At 38.6% G+C, this 22,985-nt stretch overlaps 1 protein-coding gene across 1 annotated transcript in view; it reads left to right on the top strand.

The window, feature by feature from the left end:
• The window catches only part of ACSS3 (acyl-CoA synthetase short chain family member 3), a 145,074-nt gene that overhangs the window by 28,189 nt on the left and 93,900 nt on the right, over window positions 1-22,985 (top strand). The window contains exons 2-3 of the mRNA XM_027592708.2: window positions 5,819-5,963; window positions 20,071-20,259. Coding sequence (XP_027448509.1) covers window positions 5,819-5,963; window positions 20,071-20,259 — 334 coding nt within the window. The remainder of the gene's footprint in view (window positions 1-5,818; window positions 5,964-20,070; window positions 20,260-22,985) is intronic.

The raw sequence follows: 22,985 nt of genomic DNA, 5'->3' as shown, positions 1-22,985 counted from the left end.
CCTGTCCTAAAGGATACCCTTAAAATTCTTTAAATATCTTTAAGGGTATCCTTAAAAAAGAAAACCCTAGGATATTAATAACTTAAATATGAAACTCATACATATTTTCAAATAATTGAAAAAAATCTAAAGTTCTTTGAATATTGAATGAAGTACCTACCTAATAAGGCAGGGTTGTTTTTTGACTAAATGAGCTAATACACATGAAATATTGGCCTAAAGTAAGGGATCAATAAATGTTTTTTAAAAATTTCTGGGGACGCCTGGGTGGCTCAGTCGGTTAAGTGTCTGCATTTGGCTCAGGTCATGATCCCAGGGTCCTGGGATGGAGTCCCACATTGGGCTCCCTGCTCAGTGGGGAGCCTGCCACTCCCCCTGCTTGTGCTCCCCCCCCAACAAATAAAATCTTTAAAAAAATAAAAAATAAAAATTTCTGGTTTCAGGACAAGATGGAGAAATGTACTTTCCTCTATTGATCCAGTTAAATACAGATAAATACCTAGGACATTATATATAAAACACACATAAGAAGACTCTGGAAGGTAGAGAGAACAAACCAAATCATCTAGAAACTTTGAGATATTAGGAATGACATGGTAATGAGTTCCTTGGGTTTACTTTTTGTCTTATATATCCTAGACTGAGTGCTGGAGAAGCAGGCACCCAGAAACACCAATAGGTAGAGAAAAAAAATAAAAGCCCCAACCAAAATCTGTCTCTGGATTTTAGACAGTAACCACCCTAACCCAGCCAAATGCTACAGAAAAAACTATGACCCCAGTCCCATCCTCACCCATGAAAACCTGGTGCAGTCTAGACTTGTACTCTAGCCAGGCTCTAAGGTGGCAACGCAAACATTGCCACCTCCCTTGGTGCTGTCAGAGAAGGTTATATTGTGAGTCAGACCTTTCATTCTGCCTAAGGTAGAGAGGTAACGAGCCTCTTCCATCTGGCAGTGTCAGTGGAGACCACGTGGGAAAACAGTAAAAAGGTGCCTTCTCACAGCCAGGATAGTGTCATGGAAGCCAAGTGGGATCCTGAACTTCCACCCTAATCTGGCAGTATTGAGATACCCCTCACACGCGCCAGTGTCCAAGGAGGCCATTAGGGGAACTGGGACTGACACCTGTACCTGGGAGTAATGAGGCATCCCTCTCCATTGACACAGTGTTAGGGGAGGTCTGGAATATAAATAGGATCTTTAAATACACTCCAGAGTCTCATAATAAAATACCCACAATGTCCAGGGTACAATCTCAAATCACCTGTCATTCCAAAAACCAGGAAAATCTTAACATGAGTGGGAAAACAATCAGTAGATGCCAACCCTGAGATGACACAGAGATTGGAACTATCTGATAAGGATTTTAATGCAGCCATCATCAAAATGCTTCAACAGACAAGTATACACATACTCAAAATATTTTTTTTTAAGTCACAATAAAGAAATAGAAAGCTTCCGCGTAGAATCACAAGATATAAAGAAAAACCAAATGGAAATTTGAGAACTGAAAAATACAATTACCAAAATAAAAACTCACCAAATTGGCTCAACAGCAGAATGGACACCACAGAGGAAAGAATCAGTGAACTTGAGGATAGAAAATAAGTTATTTATAAATGGAATAATTAATATGATGTTAATACTGATGTGTGTCTAGATGTCTGAAGACTTGGGTTGCAGGTATGGCATTATCCAATTTCTTGCCAAATGTCCTGGGAATTATTCTTGTTAAGTCTCTGTTCTCTCAACTTTAAAATGAGATAGTAAAAACTGCCCTGGCTACTCTACCTGGATCCTAAATCCAATGTTTCTTGAACATTCACTGTATTTTTATTCATTCATTTATCAAATATACATTGAATGCCTAATATGAGAACTGCTATAGTAGATCCTAGGACTTTTAAGGAGAATATGGCATTGTTTCTGCTATAAGGTAGATTATAGCATAAGGAAGGAAACATGTAAGTAGACCAATTGTCAATACAGTGTGATAAGTACCATGGCAGAGATATGTACATAGGGCTTTGGAACTGCGTGGGGGAGGGTGGTGGTAAAGGTAAAGGATAGCCACAGAAAAAGCAGCTGACTGGACTCAGGAATTACAAATTTTGTAGTTCATTGAAGCTGAAATGTGGGAAGCTGGATGGGGAGAAACAAAGCTGAGATGAATGGGCTTTGCATGCCATTGGAAGATACATAGTTTTTATGCTGAACTTCATGGAACAGTACTAAATATGAGCACTATTTGGTATGAGAACATTTACACTGAGGGAAAACATTCTTTAAAAACCTTTTTTTTAATTTGAGTATAGTTGACACACAATGTTACATTAGTTTCAGGTGTACAACATAGTGATCGAACTTCTTTGTACATTATGCTATGCTCACCACAAGTGTAGCTGTCATCTGTTACTGTAAAATGCCATTATAATATCAACTGTATTCCCTAGGCTGTGCCTTTCATCTTCGTGACTTATTCGTTATGTAACTGGAAGCCTGTTTCTCCTACTTACCTTCACCCGTTCCCCCACCTCCTTCCCTCTGGCAACCATCAGTTTGTTCTCTGTATTTATAAGTCTGATTCTCCTTTTTGTTTATTTATTCATTTGTTTTGTTTTTAGATTCCACATAAGAGCGAAATCATATGGAATTTGTCTTTCTAAGTCTGACTTATTGAGGAAAAACATTCTAATAGCATAGAGAGATGACTTGAGAGGATGGGCTGAGGCCTGAGGCAGGGAGATTAATTAGGAGGCAGTAATTCTAACCCAGGTTATCAATGAGAGAACTGAACATTTATGGAGGTTAATGTGATGTTACATATGGCCAATGGAATGTAGAGAATGAGGGATCAAATCTGACTCTGGGGTTTCTAATTCAGGTCCCGGGGTGCAAGGTTGTTCCTTGAAATATGGAAAACAGGAGAAGGGGAGGGTTTGCATTTGGGATGGGGCAGTGGGTTGAGGTGGGGTGAAAATGACTATAGTTTTGGACATGTTATTCTTTCCAAGTAGAGATTTTGTTGGGGAGGAAAAATTTTTTACTGTACCCCTCTAGGTTCTTTTGGCTGATCTATTAATTAAATTGATGTAATGTGAAATTAATGAAAAAAACTAATTTCGAATGTATGGGAGCCTCACACAGACATGAGAGAGTCTAATAGTCAGACTATTGAGGCTTATATGGCATCCTGAGCTAAGGTGAGGGGGGTAGGGGCCTAGAGCTTCAAAGGGAAGGAAGACAATTCACAGGAAGATGGAAAGAGCAAATGTTTTTTTGCAGAGACCATGGGACATAGAGAGGAATTGGAACAATCAAGCCCTGCCAACCCTCCCCCCACAGCCTACCATGCCTAGCCCATACCCTTTGTAGTTACCTTTGGTGATAGATCTTTTCCTGGACCAGGCCGTCTAACTAAATTCTTAGAAGCAGTTAAGGACAGGGGAGGCTAAAGGTCTTCCTGAGTCTTTTGGGCCTTGATTGTCTTCTGCTCAAAATAATCCACATGTCAAAGTAGCATGTTTTGGGGATGCTCATTCCGAAACCCGTCAGTGTCCAGCAGGCTGTGGCTGTAGGGGTCCAGAGCTCAGAAAGAAGGTCAGGGCTGGAGCTCAAGACGGAAGTTGAAGCCATATGAGTATAAAGATTACCCAGGGAGTGTATGCAGAGTGAGTCAAGGGATGGATATGGAGCCTTAGGAATCTTGGTCAAAGATTTGACAGAGGAAAAGGATTCCATGAAAGGTATTGAGAAGGAATAAGTAAAGCGGTAGGAGCATAGTCAGCAGATGATAAAGTGAATTCTTCCTGTTCTTTGGTATTGAGGGGGCCCCTTTCTTTGTGCACTGTCATGAGCGTAATTAATTATTGGGCACAAAGTGTGGTAAGAGTAGATAAAAAGAAAGAGAATGATGACAAAAACATTTGCTCTTGCAGCAAGCCAATATTCCAATATTCTGTTTCAGAAACAGAAACAAAAAAAAAAAAAATAGAAATAAATATTTTTGTGAGAAAATCCTATGAAACATCTTTCCTTATTTCTGCCACAAAATGTTGAGCAAACTACCTTTTTTTCTTGGCATGCATATCCAGTAACTCTAAAAATGTCCAAATCTAACACATTCAGCAGTTATTTCCATGTATCTCTAGGTTGTCATGGGGTCAGATGATCCAGGATGGGCATGACTGGAAACGTGGCTCCAAGACATATTATCTGACTGGGTTGGGTTCCCCACTTTTTTGGGGCTCTACTCCCACCTGCAGAGATACCTGCTTTGGGTAGGAGGCTGAGGAGGCAGCTGTAATACGGGAGGCTCTTCTGGAGGAAGTAGAGGTGAAGGTGAGTGAGCCCAGCTGCACAAGTGCTTTCAGGCCTCTGCTGATTCAGCAAAGCATGCTCCCACGGATGAGCTCCCATGGAGGTGGGGGCAAGGGGAAGAGACAATATTTTTGAACGAACATTGAACCTATCACACTTGGCGATTAAGAATCTTTACGTTAATTACCCTTTGTGCTGTGTTGTCAGGTAGTCATATTCCGATTATTGAAGTGTGGAGGGTCATTTGACCCTGATTAAGTGATCCTTCCTCCTGCTGAGTTCTGTATGTGTAATTTCTTAATGCCGCCACTAAATCTACAGCTGCTTTTAATTCACTGCCTCGTTTCACACAGGGCTTTTTGAATGAAGACCTGAAGGTGATCCTCTGCTATCTGACAAGACTTTTTCTTCTTGCATCAATGTTTTTTTTTCTTGTTATTTTGCATTGTTGCAATATTTGCTAATCTGACATTGGAACAAATAGACCATTGCTGTATTTGAATGCTTTATTCTAATCCCCTCCTCCTAAACAAGTGGCACCTGCAAAGCTTTTTCTTTTGGAAAAATGAGATATATTTCCTTAAAAAGTATCTCCATCTATCTACATGATATCCGTATTTTCACAGGAAGGCATTGATCAATTAGGAGATGAAAAGCACTAAATTGCAAAGGTCTTTGAAAAAATTAATTAAAATTTTATATGCATGTCCATTCTTTATTCAAATTATGAAACATCTCAAAAACGCAAAAAAAAAAAAGAAGCAGAACAGAGCTTATCTATTCTTTGTGCAACTGGAGGCATCGCACTTAATTGATGCAAAAAAAAGTATATATAAACAGTTCTTTTAAAGAATTGAATTTTCCAGTAAGTTTGTCGTTTTACAGCAGATACCCAAACTCAGTCACACATCTACCATTTGTTCTCTCAGCCTAATGTTTGCTTGGCCTGCACTGCTCTTATATACAATTCATTTCATCCATGTAACCTAGATTATTTTGGTGCTCCATACTTTAGTTTCCTCCTAAGCGATTAAATTGACAAAGTTGTCCCCTTGAAGTGTGAGGTATATTTTTTTCTAGTGCACATCAAAATAAATACATATTTATTAAAATAAAGATGTCCCTTCTGGGGGCACGTGGGTGGCTCGGTCGTTAAATGTCTGCCTTCGGCTCAGGTCATGGTCCCAGGGTCCTGGGATCCAGCCCCACATCTGGCTCCCTGCTCAGTGTGGAGTCTGCTTCTCCCTCTACCCCTTCCCCCAACTCGCGCTCGTGTGCTCCTTCTCTCTCAAGTAAATAAATAAAATCTTAAAAAAAAAAAAAGATGTCCCTTCTGTACCATCTTAAATATCCACTTTGTAGACATCATTACCTGGCATACTATGCATGGGGAAACACTATTTTAAGGGCAGTGGTACCAAACTAGAAATATAGAAACTGGTTAAGCAATAATACATTTTGGAAAGAATTATTGACCCTTACCTTCCAATTTTTCAGGTTTGTGGAAGGAATGCTTAACATTTGTTACAATGCCATCGATCGTCATATTGAAAATGGTCAAGGAGATAAGATTGCTATCATCTACGACAGTCCTGTTACAAACACGAAAGCAACTATTACCTACAAAGAGGTTCTGGAGCAGGTAATATCATAAATGTTCTGTATATGTTATTTGGAAATCATAGAGATTACTTAAATAACCTGCATTCACATTGTGTAACCTTTACTTCGCTTAATTCATTGACCTACATTACTATGGTTTCCTTTTGATGCACATTGGAAAAACTAGAGGTATGTTAACTCATTTAGATGGCTTTTATCCCTTATATTTGTATGTTTCAGTACTGGAAGAGACTCATTTTACAGGGAGAGCTTAGCAAGCCTCTAAGAATATGTGTAGGTCCTCTCCTGGCCTTTGCTTCCATCTACGTTGCCATCACTCAGTCCTGCTAATTTTCAGCTCTTGCGGTAGTGAAGCAGCCTCCCAACTTCCCCACTACCAGCCTCCCCTGCTGTTGGATCACTACCTAAAGTGACGCTGGAGTTTCCTCCTTAAGAAACAATTAGTTAAAAACCTTTTCCATAAAAATTGCTATTACTTAGAGAGTAAAATCTGGACGGCCGGAATGCAGAAGCCATTTGTAATGAAGCATTTCCCCAAGCTTCATTTCCAGAACTTCTTGGCCGTGCACACAACCGTTCTTCATCTTGGTTGTCCCGTCATGCCCTCCAGCACTCCTTGTCCGTTACAGGTCTTTTTACACACTGTGCCTTTCCTTCATTTGTTCTTTTTTCTTGTTTGTTTGTTCTTTCCCATCTGTGTAGTTCTTGGGTGAATCACAATATTGACAGATGAATTATAAGATTTTTTTTTTAGCATTAAGGTGGAAATGAGGTTTCAGAAGTAATTATGAATGTATTTGGGTATTGTGGACGGTGCAACATGTATCCTAGCTCTGTGGGTGCATTTATTTACATATGATTTTTTTTTAAAGATTTTATTTATTTATTCAACAGATAGAGAGAGCACAAGTAGGCAGAGTGGCAGGCAGAGGGAGAGGGAGAAGCAGGCTCTCTGCTGAGCAGGGAGCTGGACGTGGGGCTCGATCCCAGGACCCCAGGATCATGACCTGAGCCGAAGGCAGCCGCTTAACTGACTGAGCCACCCAGGCGCCCTATTTACATATGATTTAAAGGGAGATAAAAGCATAAGGAAGGGTTTCTACTTTGATGGTATTGACATTTTATTTATTTATTTATTTATTATTTATTTATTTGTTATTTTAATTAATTAATTACTTTTAGAGGGGGAGAGGGGCAAAGGGAGAGGGAGAGAGGGAGAGAAGCAGACTCCTCACTGAGCATGGAGTCCAACACAGGGCTCCATCTCACAACCCTGAAATCATGACCTGAGCCAAAACCAATTGGATGCTTAACTGACTGAGCTACCCAGGCACCCGACACTATCGACATTGTAAGCCAGAGAATTCTTTGTTATGGGATACTGTTATGTACACTGTACGATGTTTTGCAGCATTCCTGGTCTTTACCTATTAGATGCAATGGCACACCTCCCGTAGTTGTAATGACCAAAAAAAGTCTCCAAGCGTTGCTGAATGTCTCCTGGGTGGCAAAATGGTTACTGGTTGAGAACTACTGGTTGAGCAGAGTTGGTTATACTAGGGTTTGGAAGCATTTGCTTTTAAATTAAGGCTTTTGAAAGCACATTCTCTTCTTTTGCTTTTTTAACCTACTTAGGGTTTGTGCTGGATTTTTAGAAAATTTGGTCAACTTTCCTTGGCTCCCTGAAATTATATCCTTTTGCATCAACAATGTTCCTGTTTAGATTTCTAAGAGATTTCCAAAAAAGGCAACTGGGACAATCCAATGTCTCCATCCTGAGTTGTTGCAAACAATCAAGAGAGAAATTTAAGCCAGTTTTACTCAAGCTGGGTATCAGCCTGGTTGTATCAGTGAATGCTGGCTTCAGCTGATTTAAACATAAGAGGAATTCATGAAAAGGGAAGACTAAAGAACCAGGTTCAGAAAAGTGAGAAGGGAGAAGGGGCAGAGGTAAAAATTTAAGGAGAACCCACACATTGGTAACTAGAGAAGGGGCAGAAGTAAAAATTTAAGGAGAACCCACACATTGGTAACTAGACTTGCTAACTTGAATTAACCCCCTAGACTGACACAGTAGGAATACCTAGTTGGCCAATTTTAGGTTACATGCCTAAAGTACCAGGCAGTGGAGGAAGAAATGTCTTCTCTTCTTTTGATTTCATACTAGGAATTCGGGTCCTAGCTCCCTCTAGGACTCATACTGAGGGAATTCCAATCCAATAAGAAGGGAGTTCAAATGTTAGGCAGCCCAAGATAGAACAGAATAAAATAATGCCACAATTATACTGTTGAGTACTTTGTATTGGTCTGTAAGTGTGAACTCTATTTTCAGAATGAATTATACAGAAACAGAGCTCACACTGGGGCTGAGGAGAGAGAGAACTCCATTAGCAAACGACCCTGTTACTCATCTGAGGCCATGTTTTATTATAAGAGATAATGTAAATTTCCTGATAACCTGCTCTACCTTGTGTTTTATTTTAGGTTCGCATTTTTGGCTTTTAGATGAGGGTTTATCTATGATTAAAAACTTTACTCCTCTGATTTGGGCATATTGTCACAGCTTCATTTTATTAAGGCCTAAGACACAGGTGAATCTTAATTAGAATACAGATTAGGACGCTTACTTATATATTCCCGAATATTATCTATACCAGTATTGAATTTGACACATAACCATCAGAGCCAAAGAGAAAGCTTTAGAGAAACATAAACTAAGGAGAGTTAAATAATTTGCTGCTTTTTGTAAATCAATTGCATAAGTATATATGGTAAACACATACACATTTTGCTTAGAAACATTTCTGCTAACTCATCTCTATTTTCTAATATTGAGTCTAGACTCTTAGACCCTTTTGAGGTTTGTACTGGTTCATTGGTTTCAGTTTAGCCTGACATCAAAGTACTTAAAAGTCCTGTTTCTCTCACCTGCTGACAGCTTCTGATTCCCCAGGCTTTTCTTCTCTAAAGTACTAAAGGAAGAAGTGTTAGGAAAGAGGGAGGCATTGTGCTCTGCTTTGATTACCTGCTCCCGGTTCCCTGTGGCCTTTATTTTATTAAGTAGAGAAGACAGAGAAAGAAAGCTTTAATGGTAATGCCACTGAGAACAAACAAAGAGAAGTGGCTTTGTACTTGTTTTAATCTCTCTTTTCTACCGGGAGTTTTTGACTAAGTAAAACTTGATGAAGTTAGTTAGCATTTCTTATTTAATTAGGAGACAGACACATTTTAGGCTAAATTGTTTCAGTGACATGAAGGATCTGAAGATTTTACAGAATGATTCAGAAGTAGAGCTTTTCCAAAACTGTCACCTTTTATGTAGATCTGATCATTTAAACAACCCTTTATTAAGATTTTTTGGAGAGAGATTTGAGCCAGGTTCAAGATCCATTATTCATTCATTCAACAAATGTTTGTTTTATATGCCAAACCCTGTTGGGAACAAGGGATACAAGGCGAATGTGCCCATTCCCTATTTTAAAGAGCTAAGACCCTGCGTAACTGTAATAAAGGTTATGTTAGAGGGTAGTATTATGTTCTGTAGAAACACATGGGAAGGCATGCAGCTCAGCCAACTGTTAATACAGCATGGAAAGGCTTTCTGGAAGAGTCAGTGCCTAAAATTAGCCCAAAATACCAGAAGTGGGAAGGGAAATCGTGGGAAGGAGGGTCCTGCAGACACAAGGAATAGCTCATACAGAGATATTCAGGGAAGGGAGAATCCAGTGCCTCCCCGGTGGCTTTGGCATAAAGTACAAGCACGAGTGATTAGCGAGATAGGGCTCCAGTGAACCAGACTCTCAGAACTCTGAGTGCTACACTACAGATTTGTACTTTATCCTGAGAGCATGGAAAGAGAAAAACAAAAGCCACTCCTCCCTGTGACCTGTGGTTCTGCATGATCAGCTCCTGTGACTTACTCCCCAATCCCACTGTACTACACTACACACCCCAGCCTCAGTACATTGCACATCCCAGCCCCACTGCATTGCACACCCCTACCCCCTGCACTACACACCCCAACCCCACTGCCCTGCACACCCCAGCCTCACTACACTGCACACCTTGACCCCACTACACTGCACACCCCAGCCTCACTGCACTGCACACCCCAGCCTCACTGCACTGCACACCCCAGCCCCACTGCACTGCACACCCCAACTCCACCACACACCCTAGCCCCACTGCACTGCACATCCCAGCCCCACTGCACTGCACATCCCAACCCCACTACACTGTATACCCCAGCCCCACTACACTGCACACCCCGACCCCACTGCCTCCTGCAGTTAACTTTCATCTTGCTCCATTCCTGACTTGGAGTTTTGTACTTACCTACCTTCTGCTTGAGATAGCGTTTCTTCCAGATATCTATGGTTCATGGTACCTGGATATTATTTTCCATGGTAGCTGGATGAGATTTTCCCTGGCCATATTAAATACAAATGTTCCCATGTCCACACGACTTTGGACCTCCCTTTTCTGCTTTCTTTTTAATTTTGCCATTTATTACTCAGTACCACTGTTTTTCTTTTACTTAGCTCTCTTCTTTTGTGGTGTTTCCTCTTCCAGAATGTACTTTCCTTGAGGGAAGAGGCTTTTGTTCTGTTCAGAGTGGGGACTGGTGCGTAGTGAACATGTGTTGAATGATGAAGGAATGAATGAAGGAAATACGATTTGAAATTTCTAAATGACTCTAGCTTCCTTTACTGTGGGAACTTCTTATCTTTGAATTTTATTGGTAATATAACACGAGCTTCTTTCTAAGTAAATTCTGACCTCTTACTACCTGTGAAGAACTGTAGCTTATTTACATTGGGCTTGGAAGTTCAAGATGAATATTTCCTCCATGAATTTTCCCCACTCACAACCCATATCTGCATTGCAGCAGAAATGGATGTGTTTATTGTGTCCTCCTCTTGGTAGCTCTTTTCAAGTTAGTGGTTCTATCAAAGCTCAGTGAAATAAAGGGGTGTGTGTGAGTTTATGTTTGTATTTGGATGCATATGTTATATACAGTATTCGTCATTTTTAGAAATTCCTACTTTGAATTTATTTTCTCTATAATTTCATTTTGAGTTTACCTCCATTTGTGTGTGGTAAGTTTGCTCTTTTTTGGTATTCAAACAATTGTGATTTTTAAAAAATTTTAAATGTATTTTATTTTTATTTTTTTAAAGATTTTATTTATTTATTTGAGAGAGAGAGTGATAGCACAAGAGAGAGCATGAGCAGGGGGTAGAGGGAGAAGCAAGCTCTCCTCTGAGCAGGGAGCCCAACGTGGGGTTTGATCCCAGGACCCTGAGATCATGACCTGAGCTAAAGGCAGAAGCTTAACCGACTGAGCCACCCAGTTGCCCCCAGTTGTGAATTTTTATTTGTTTATTTGCTAAATAAAAATGTGACCACTAAAAGGCATTTGAGAAATTTTCACGAGTATATATATACAGGGAAAATTGATGAAACACCGTGTGTGCTAAACTTTCCTGATTTAGTTCAAACTGAAAGTGTCTGTTATCTCTACTGAAGGTAATTCTTTGAGATATAATTATGCTGGTGATTGTAATTAGGAAGGTTGAATAATTTGGAGGAGAAAATTACTCTGAAGTCAAGGGCCATGTCCCATGAGAAGTCTTCCCTCCAATTCTGACCTTCAGGATGCTCTTTTCAAAATATGAATTCCATCTTCTCAGAAATATGTCAGGGTGAGATAATCTGATAGTTCTTTGTCTGTCACATCACCAGCATTTCCTTAAGCAAGAACCTAAAACACAAAAACTAGAACATGCAGAAATTCAGTCCTGCCAATGGTTGTCTTGTTGAGGGGAAGGGTTACAACAGTGCATATGCTTAGTTTACTTTCTTCAGACTTCTTAAATAAGCAATAAAAACTTCAGTTGTACTGCAGTCAGCTCTGCTAAAAGGTATATCTCTGTAAGGTGAATTACCTTCTCCACGCTTGGTGAGTAGGTGAATGATGCTGGTATGAGATTGAATTTATAGTGCTTTATGTAGGTTTTTTTTCCTAGCATGCCATTTTTTAAACTTAGGATGAAATGTCATATACATTCAGATTAGTACACAGAGCATAAGTATAAAAGCTTGTTAGATTTTTCACAAACAGAACACACCCACGTAAGCAGTTCAGGAGACAGAATATCCCCAGCCCCTAGAAGCACGTATTATTGCTTCGTTTTAGTCATTTCTTATTCAGCCTTTATGGGATTATTATTCAGACATCTACATACCATCCATGATGACATTTACTAGCTTTTGAACTTTGTATAAATTGAATAATAGAATGTACTCACTGGCTTTTTTATTCAACTCTTTGTGTATGAGATTCTTTCGTTTAATGGTTTTCCAAACCGGTTGTACCAATTTAATTCCCACTTGCAGTGTATGAGAATGTCAGTTGTCAACAGTTGGTATTGAGAATCTCAAGGTTTTTTTAAAATTTTTTTAAAGATTTTATTTATTTATCACAGAGAGTGAAAGAGTACGAGCAGGGGGTGTGGCAGAGGTAGAGGGAGAAGCAGGCTCCCACTGAGCAGGGAGCTGGATGTGGGACTCAGTCCCAGGACCCTGGGATCATGACCTGAGCTGAAGGCAGACGCTTAATCGACTGAGCCACCCAGGGGCCCCGAGAATTCCAAGTCTTTTTCAATTTGGGCCTTTGCGGTGAATGTGTGGTGATATTGCATTGTGGTTTTAGTTCACTTTTCCCTAATGACTACAGAAATGGAGCTCCTTTTTCCTGTGTTTATTGGCCATTTGTTCTACTTTTCTAAAGTGCCCATTCAAACCTTTTGCCCATTCATTTTCCTGTTGGATTGTTACCTTGTTAGCAAGTCCTGGAGAGACTTTCTCACAATTTAAAGAGAACACCTTATCCATATCTGAAAACCTTTTCAAAAGAAAAAGAAATAATGAAGATCTTTTTGTGCCAGTGTTGATGAGTTAAGTGGTTTTAAGAATCTAAAGCTAAGAAGATACTCTCCCATTTTAAAAATAATGATACTGCTACATAATCTACACTGCTGTTTTGGCCAGTCCCTCTTTGCAAGGAAATTTGGAAGCAAATGCCCTCCAGTAGAATATCTTAGAACAGGAAGCATGAGTCCCACTGTTTAAGCCTGTAACTGATCTATGGAACATGATGCTGTCGCAGTACTTTACTAATGTTAAAGAACTCTAGCTATGTTCATTTTTGAGTCCTAGCTCAACCTTATTTCTCCATAAGCCTTATTATTTTTGTAAACTATTTTGTATAATGCCATGTTGTAAAATATGTTTTAGCAGACACATTTGTATTTCATTTGAAATTGTAGATGAGTAGGCACCAACTACTGATTTAAATTTTTACGAAAATTGTAGCTAAAACTCTGTTTTGAATAACTTCTCAACTGAATAAATTTTAAGTTAGATTAGATTCTGAGAATACGCCATCTAAAGAAAATAAGTATTAGACCAATTTAATAGATGCTGTAGGAAGGAATAAATTAAATGAGAAAGCGACATTTTAATATTTCCTAGCTTACTTTTTTCCATGTTTAGAGTCATGCATTCAAAATAAAAATGTCTAGGCATCAACTCAAAATGACAGTAAGACAACCAATGCCCTTGAATTTTCTCAGCCAGATTTTTTGAGATTGTTTGAAGTGTAAACTCACTTCTTTTCACTTCCTTCTGTGCCAGAAACTATTTCTCCATGATGTGAAGTCCAGGACACTTTCTCCATACATGAGTTTATTTTTGCTTTTTACATTACTTATTAGTGTATCTACTTACTAGTGTATTTCTTGACCAGAGTAATATTCCTTGAGGATTACGGTAATATTTTATTTATGTATTTGTTTTTTTACCAACATTGTGTCTAATACAGGCCTTATAGCATAAGCTCATATTATATACTGAATGGATTCGTGAAAAAGAACAGTTACTCATTCATTAAAAAGTAAAGAAAAATCTAATCCTTGTCTGAGAGAAATAATTATTTCCAAAAATGTCACTTGTCTGCTCTACATTGGGGAATTTTTATTTTTTATTTATTTATTTTTATTTTTTTACATCTTTTTAATTTTTAGAAATTTTCAAAATTTTTATTTAATTTAGAGAGAGAGAGAGAGAGAGAGAGCAGAAGAAGAGGGAGAGAGACTCTGAAGCAGACTCAGTGCTGAACGCAGAGCCCGACAGGGGGCTCTACCTCAGGACCCTGAGATCACCACCTGAGTGGAAACCAAGAGTTGGACACTTAATCAGCTGCGCCACCCAGGGGCCCCACAGGGAATTTTTATTTTTTCATGCAGTGAGAATCTTGTTTTAGTGCATTGCCTGACTGTGAAGGTTTATATCCTGCCTCACCTAAATCTCTGCTTAAAACATTTACCTTACTTGGCTTTCTTGGAAACCTGACATTCTGGTCCATGAATTTTTACATTTGCTTAATTAATTTATTTTTGTCATTTATTGATAGGTTCTTAGTAGATGATTTGTCTTATTTTCAGGGTGGCTAACCTCTGACCTTTAGAAAGTTAACTCGACAACATCAATAGACCATCTGTTTTGAATTCATTTTTCTGGACCAGAATGATGATGGAGCCAATTTACTTATTTATTAAAGCATACTTTTGGGACACCTGATATATATTTGGCACTACTGTGGGCATCACAGACTATAGTAGTGAATGGTATCATCTTTCCTTATAGGGAAACTGCATTCTAATTAGGAAGATGATACATTTTGAATAAGAAGATAATACAACATAAATGAAAAGTTATACAATATAAGTGAAGAAAAATATGGCTCTACAGAGTGACTTGGGCTGCCATTTTAGATAACGTTTGTCAGAAAAAACTGCTTGTCACCAAGGAGATGACCCAGTGACACAGACCCAAATAGAGACTGAGAGAGAACCATGTGCCCATTTGAGTGAAAATCAGATCAGCAGAGGCCCTGGAACAAGAACATACTTGGGTCATCAAGGGGCACCAGGAGGCCAGCAATGAGAAGAAAGTGGAAGAAGGTGAGGTTGGGGAGTATCCACGAGTCAGATCCTGTAGGACCTTGTGTGCCATTGTAAAGACTATATATTTTCTTAAAAATGTATTTATTTATTTATTTGAGAGAGAGAGAGAGAGCAAGAGATAGCATGAACGGTGGGGAGGGAGAGGGAGAAGCAGACTCCTCACTGAGCAGGGAGTCCGACGTGGGGCTCGATCCCAGGACCCCGAGATCCTGACCTGAGCTGAAGGCAGACCCTTACCAATTGAGCCACCTGGGCACCCCAAGACTATATTTTATTCAAAGTATGCTAGGAAGCCCCATCACTTTGGATTCTCTGAAGAAGAAACTATAGTGGGCAAGACTGGAAACCAAGAGATGACAAATGGTCCAGGGGAGAAATGAATAGACATCATGTTTAAATCTCCCTAACGATAGCAACATTTGCTTGCATGGGGACAGTTAAAGGACACCATTGCTTTGTGCCTTGTGGAAGCTATTCCCCATCTGTGTCTTTATCTGGGAATGCCGGCTGTACTTCCTGGGTTTTATACTTACTGGGTTTTAGAAAAGTCGGATTCAAACTTTATAGAGCAGCCACCTGTAAATCCCCTGCTTACTCCCCATCTTTTGAGGTGTTTTTATATAGAACGCCCTGGGAAGGTTTCTGAATATTTTTCAAGTAGAATTTTAGGAAAAAAAGATTGCTTCCTCAGATATTATAATTGGTTTTTACATGAGTTATATTTTCTGTGATTGATTAGACCAGGGTGTGCAGTGAGACATCATTGCAGCTTGGAATATGCTTCCTCTTGTCTTCTCTTTCATATAATTTTCTTGGAAATGGCCCTGAAATTGCCTATAATTATTATCTTTTTACTATAATTTGGACACCAACACTATCTTTCTCATACAAACATGATTTTCTTTAGATAGACACACTTGCTGTTTGTGAAGCAAGTGCTAATTTACTCTACAGAACATAGTCTTTGGTCAGTTTCACCTAATGTTTATATTTGTGTCATGGACATTTGATCATGAAATTATACTAACCCACAGACTGCTTTTGAATGAAGATTTTGCAGAATGATTACATACCAAATTTATTAAATTCTTTTTTATTATTTATACTAATATGTTTTCATTTTATAATTTTAAAATTTAAAGTTTTTACTTATATCAAAAATAAGCACATTTGTTATATTTAAACCAAATCTATGTGTATACCATTTCACATAACATAAATATCTGCCGTTACAGTTTCTTTGTCATTACTATTTATTTATGTTCTTTTTCCCTGGACTCTTCATTTCTTTGCTTTAAGGACTATGTCTTCCTGTTTTGCCTCTGCAAACTTGACTTCAGGATAGTATACATAGCAGATATTGTGTAAGTTGAATCAGTGACAGGATACTTATACATTTGAGCGGCTTTAAATTAGCTATTAATCAAAATAATGATTAATTGAAAGTCTCTAGTGGGAAGAAGCAAATAGTGTTGTATCTAAATGAATATGTACATTCATTTTGTTTCTTCGGGCTTCCTTCACAGCTCAGTTATCCTCCTGCTAGCAGAGAGGCATGGCCTGACCATGATTTCATAGCATGTGTACTGCCCTTGACATTAGACGGAAAACCAATTTAGTGGTGTGTGAGTGATAGAAAATGATTAAATTGTTGATAAATTAAAACACAATATTTAGAAGGTGCAAAAATGAATATGGATTGGGTGAAGACATATGATGTAACTTTTCCTTTCATTGAGAAGTTATAGATTATACAAGATATATATTAACTATTTTCTCTTTGGATAGCAATAGAAAGTGTAAAGTTACATTCAGATATCTATGGTAGGATAAGAAGAATATTAACACTGAATAAAAATAATATCCAATTTCCTTCTCTTTGATAATTTTTCCATCTGAAAGTCAGTAAAAACAAGATGAGCCGTGAAATAGCAATAAACAAATTGCCCTTTGTACTGAAGTTTCATAACACTTTCTTGGAGTGATTATGGACTCTCAGATGACTGGGATTTCTAGATTTTTCCTCTTCTGGTTTGCTGTTGCTTACACTTATTTTCAAAATGATTTTATTTGTGTCTGAAACAAGACTTAAGTATTCTGTTTAGGACTCCCGTCCTGACTATTTCTAGATTTAATGTTAGTAAGAAATGTTTTGTAATGAAGTATCACCACATATTTTCATATTAAACCAATATCCACTTATTTTTCTTGCTTGAGCTAATATTTTGTTTTTTATATGCCTATTAGAAGTCTCACCAGAAATGTTTTCCCATTCAACTTCATTCGTATATATACATACATATGTATATATATGTATGTATATAAATACATATATATGTATATAATTTTATATATGTATACAATTTACAATGTAAAATTTAACTGGAATGACATTTAGCCCTGGACACTACTGAAAAAGAAATTTTCTCTATTGATCATGTAAAACTTTTTTCTCTATGGCAACTCTGATGTGGTTAGCACAGTATTCCAAAACTTTGAGTGGCTGCAAAAAGCAAGGTTAACAAGGCCAAATGGACGCCATCTAGTGGTTATACGGACCTGGTGCGGCCTAATTTACTAATTGTCTTCAGGGAAGTGGTTCACAATTCAGATGCCTGAGCCAAGCAGATAATATAAATAGGAGAAACGGGTGGGGAAAAAATTCATTATCAGTATATATCACACCCTTTATGGTTATAGAACTATGATGTAAGCATATAACACAAAATAAACAAGATGTAGAAGAATATATTTTAAACTCAGGATGGAAAGAAAAAACTATGCTCTGTGATTAATGGCTCCAGGGAATGGTGAGTTCAACCTAGTCGCTGATAGCAGGTTTAATTGATTGCTGTCATTCAAAAACAGAGGCCCAGTGTTGCTAGACTTTACAATTTTTCAGGAGAACCTGGAAATCTGGATTTGTATATGAAGGCTCCTAATTTTAACATGTTGGCTCTTTTTTTTTAAAGATGTGACGTGACTCCAACTTAAATACATCTTGGCATCACATTTGGTCATTTTGAGATTTTTTTTTTCCCAAAAAAGTTCTTGAATTCATCAATATCATTTCTTTCAGAGGACAGAAAAATTTCTTTCAGATGTTAGGCATCTTCCAGCAACATTGTGAAGTGAGACTGGAATATAAAGTTACTGAATCACTGCTAGGTTGGGTCTTGGATGAAGATCATTTGTACTCAACAATAGACACTATTCAAGATGCTGAAATTATAGCTGTAAATAGGACAAACTCTTCTCATTGGTCTCTCCTAGCGCTGTACCTTAAATGGGATACCCAGTAATGTGATCACAGAGCGTGGCCCCTTTCTATGGGGATGGCACCCTGAGGGTTTGGATATAATTTTCCAGTGTTTTTCTTGGTCCTGAGCTCCAAATAGAATTTAAATTGATGATTTATATTACTTTGGTATATCTTTCTCATAACTTTCTGCTGGGCAGCTTTGAGTTCTTAAAAAATAGCACTAAATTATAGCGCGTAGTTAGGGGAGAGCAAAACACTAAGAGAGTTGTTTGTTACTTTCTATCTTTCACCAGAGCCCTTAACTTTGACCACATCTTTCCCCATCTGTACAGAAGAAGTGAATAAAGAGAAAAAGGAAGAATAATCAGGATTCCAAGTCCTTAGAACTTGCTGAAAAAGTAGGAGAAGCAGAATGGAATGAAAGGATCTATGAAGAGCCCTGTGGCCCAATTCCTTGTCTCGGGCCTCCTCTGTTCATTATCTTGAACAGCCACATCGAAGGGCAAGCCATAGTCCTTCCACTGCCCATTGGGCTCTTCTGGGCCCTTTCTTTCGCTCTCTGACCTGATCTATCACCACTTTCTCCCTTGTTCTTTCTGTTCCAGCTCCCTGGTCTCCTTGCTGTTACTCCATCGCGTCACAGATGATCCCCCTCGCACCTTTGTACTGGTGTTCTCTCTGCCTGAAAGAGCATACCTGTGGATATCCACTTATTCTCAACATGTACCTGTCCTTGCTGAAATGCCACTTTCTTAGTGAGGTCTGCACTCACTGTCCCATTGAGAATCCTATCCCCCTCATTCTCAACCCCTCTACTTTGTTCTACTCCCCCTCCGCCCACAGTACTGACTACCTTTTAACATAATACATAATTGACTTACGTTTGTTTTAAGTATTTACTCTGCTAAAACCTAAGTCCTCTGAGGATAGAGATCTTGGTCTTGTTTTGTTTACAGATGTATCAGAAAAGAGTGTCTGCCATATACAGGTGCTCCGTATACATTTTTTAAATGAAAGAATGTTGAACTTTGTATTCACTTAGATCTGGGTATATTTTACACAGTCTGTTTTGGTCCCCAAAACATGTGTCGAAAGTAGAAAGAAGTTTGTATGTTTTATCTCAATATAGAGGGTGGTCACTTTGTATAGATAATTAGTATAAAAAAACTATAAAGAGAAGTAATTGGCTTCAGGCAGCAGAAAAGACAAAGAATAGGAGGTTGAAAGACTTGTGATGGTATCCTGGCTACATCATCTGGTCCCAGGTTAGCTATTTGTTATATTTGAGTCTCAGTTACCATATATTTAAAATAGGAATGATAATAACACAATCTGTCTGATTGACCTTATAAGTGTATGATAATGCTTTCTTTCCTGACACATACTTGTCTCTTTCAACAGTTAAGCCAACATATATCCATATTTGCCATTATGTTACTTTTCTGTTCACTGGACAAATTTCCCCTTTAGAATTAAAGCTCCACAGGGACATATCTGTGTCTTTGTTTTTCATTGTTTGTGTTCCTGACTTGAAACACAATGTCTGGTCCATCATAGTTGCTCGGTAAATATGTTGTTGAATGGATAATTAAGCAAATTTAAGCCACAGAGTTCATATGGCATAATAATAGTAAGTTGGTTTATAGTCAATTACTCTAAGACAGGTGTCTTTTATTACTGCTACTGTCTAAGCTTACATCATCATCATCAAATACGTGTTACTCAGGTTTCTTTAAACCACTACCAAGACGATGACCATCTTCTTGTGTTACTGTCTTAGAAGTTTGGTGAAGTAACACAGAAAACACTTGGCTGATGTAATGATTTTGTTATAGGTCTCTAAGCTGGCAGGTGTTTTGGTCAAGCATGGTGTCAAGAAAGGTGACACCGTGGTTATCTACATGCCCATGATCCCGCAAGCGATGTATACCATGCTGGCATGTGCAAGGATAGGAGCCATCCACAGTCTCATATTTGGGGGATTTGCATCCAAAGAACTAAGCAGTCGTATTGATCATGCAAAGGTAAGTGCTTTATTTGGAGAAAACAATCATATTTGTCTGTGAAAGAATCGTCCAAGAGTGATCTGTACTTATGAGATTCTCCTTTCAAATGAGATACTTAAATTTTATGTTTTCTTTGGCATATATATATATGCCATGTAATATATATATATATATATATATATATATATATATATTACCCAAAAATTTACTTTGGGGTCAATCTTATGTGAAAAACATCTTGCCAGGTGCTGTGAGGAATATAAAATATAAGATTAGATGCATACCTTTCAAGTTAGCTTGCCACATATTGGGGGCATATAAGACATACAAGGAAAATAACTAATAACCAATTTATTCATTAACATATTTATTAACTTCCTACTATATACCAAGTACTATCCCGAGAACTGGATAATGAGTGATCCTTCCCAGATGGATGGAACACATAGTAGCTTTATAACGTACATACTTCCAGGAATGTTGGTATAAGTGCAGTGGTGAAGAAGGGGTGTCAGGGAGGGGTGGATTACACGTTTAAATGGGAGTACTAGAATAACAAACTTGATAAGGCTGTTGTGAAATAATCATTGAGATATTGAATTGAAAGCATTTAACACCGTGCCTGGTATTTAGTACTTATTAAAAAAAAGGTTAGCTATCATTTCCTTATGAATTTAGAGTAGGAATCAGCCAACTTTTTTCTGGTAAGTTACCAGACAGTGACTATTTTAGGCACTGTGGGTTACAGGTGGCTACAGCAGCTCCTCAGCTGTGCTGTTAGAGCACTCAAGCAACTTTACACACTATGTATATGTGCTGCCGAAGCGAGCACTACACTATGTAAGCAGAGGACATGACAGCATCCCAAGAAAACTCGACGGAAACATGCTGTGGGTGGGGTGTGGTCCTCACCCATTGTTCATAGACCCCTGAGTTAGAAGAAGGAAGGACTTCTTTTAGTTGGAGTGGCTGAAGCAGACTTCCTGGAGTTGAGATTTGAGTTAGATCTTGCCTAAGATTCAGCCAGTTGAAGAGAATGATGTTGTGGGATCCAAAAGGAGAGAAGAAGAATATGAGTCTGGCCTGAGACAGGAAAGGGTAAAATTCATTGGGAGGACGGGGAAGAGACAGAGGTGGCTGAAGAGGGAGAGGTGGTGAGCTTACAAAGGCAGTTTTGTCTGAACTGAGTCCTGTAGACCTTGACTCGAAAGTTTTTGAGCAGGTGGGTGTCTTGTTTTAAGCAATGCTAACAGGAGGCAGGTCTTGCAATATGAGATAGTGAGTGGGAGGGAGGCGAGAGCCTGGAATAAGACCCATTGGCGGGTGGTCTGTCTGTGAAGTAATGGGCGATGTGCAACAGAGTAATAGCAGCAGGAAGATTAAGGAAGGAAGGTAGTGATGGGACTAACAGATGGTTGACCTTCAGAGTCTCACAAACCCGAGATGAGACCTTCCTAACAAGGGAGCTAATAGGTATTGAGGGTCCCCTGGGTGCAAGGCAGAAAGTGAGGGTTTGCATATCTGACTTCATCTGGTAATAGATCAGTTAGTAGAACTAAGAAGCTGGTTTGTGGACTAACTGGGTAGATTATTTTCTCTCTTTTTCGAACATGTTGAGTCAGTGCTTATGAAGATAAATCTAGGGGGGAAATAGTCACTTACCTGCAAACCAGTGGGCTGCTGGGGTCTCCTTTGAGGAAGCTATAGACTCCAGCGTTTTAGCTATAGAAATCTTAAATACCATATGGATAAAAATATGAGATGTATTATATGTATTATTTCCTTTTTAAGGAAATTCTATGATGTGGGGAAATTGAGATACATAAAAATGAGGATTTATAAAATGTATACTATATCACTGGCTAAGTTTTTATTCATCACACATGATGTAGGAAAGACATTTGGTTTCGAAGCCAATGGCCAAGAAAGAATTCTTGAGCCGTCTTCGGTGCAAAAAGTGGTTTTATTAAAGAACGGAGACAGGACCCGTAGGCAGAAAGAGCTGCATTGGGGTCATGAGGAGTGACCCATGATATGCTTTCAAGTTGGGAGGGGGTTAAGGATAGCATAAGCCTCCCAGGTATTTTGGAAACAAAGTTTCCAGGATCCTGAAGGGGCTAGCTTTGTTAGGAAAAGGTCATTTGTTATGTTTAGGAAAAACTCAGTCATGAGACTCTTCAGATGTGTATAGTGGTGGATCATATACTTGGAGGATGATTGCCAACATGTATCTTGGGGGGTAGAGATAAAGGAAGTTTCCAAAGGAATTTTTATATGTTAAAGTAGACTTACAGGGTCCTGGGGGTCAGGCTGATTGTCTTTTGCCCTAACATCAAGGCAGCTGAGTCCCTAGAGGAATGTCACTCTGTTTCCAGGACTTGTCAATGGGCTGTAAGGTAGTAAGGAAATTTATTAATTTTTCTTCTGCTTTTGTTTCCCACATCAACACACACACACACACACACACACACACACCCTTCTTAAGGAGTTTAGGCAATGAGTGTATATGCTTATGGGCATGACCATTGAACAGGTCAACTTAAAGGTGAGGAAATAGAGATATATATCTGAGATACTTGGATAAAATGAATAGTTGAAATCAGGAATGATTTTGATGTCATGATTTTCAAATAAATTGCCTCAAGAAAAAGCTTTATTTTTAACAGATGAAGATGGGAAGATTGTACAGTATCCTAACAAGTCAGTCTGGACCAAATAAAATCTCCCAATAAAAGGCTGTTGAA

Source organism: Zalophus californianus, chromosome 9 (assembly GCF_009762305.2).
Source record: "Zalophus californianus isolate mZalCal1 chromosome 9, mZalCal1.pri.v2, whole genome shotgun sequence".
Lineage (NCBI taxonomy): Eukaryota > Metazoa > Chordata > Mammalia > Carnivora > Otariidae > Zalophus > Zalophus californianus.
This window is presented reverse-complemented; position numbering and strand designations above follow the sequence as displayed.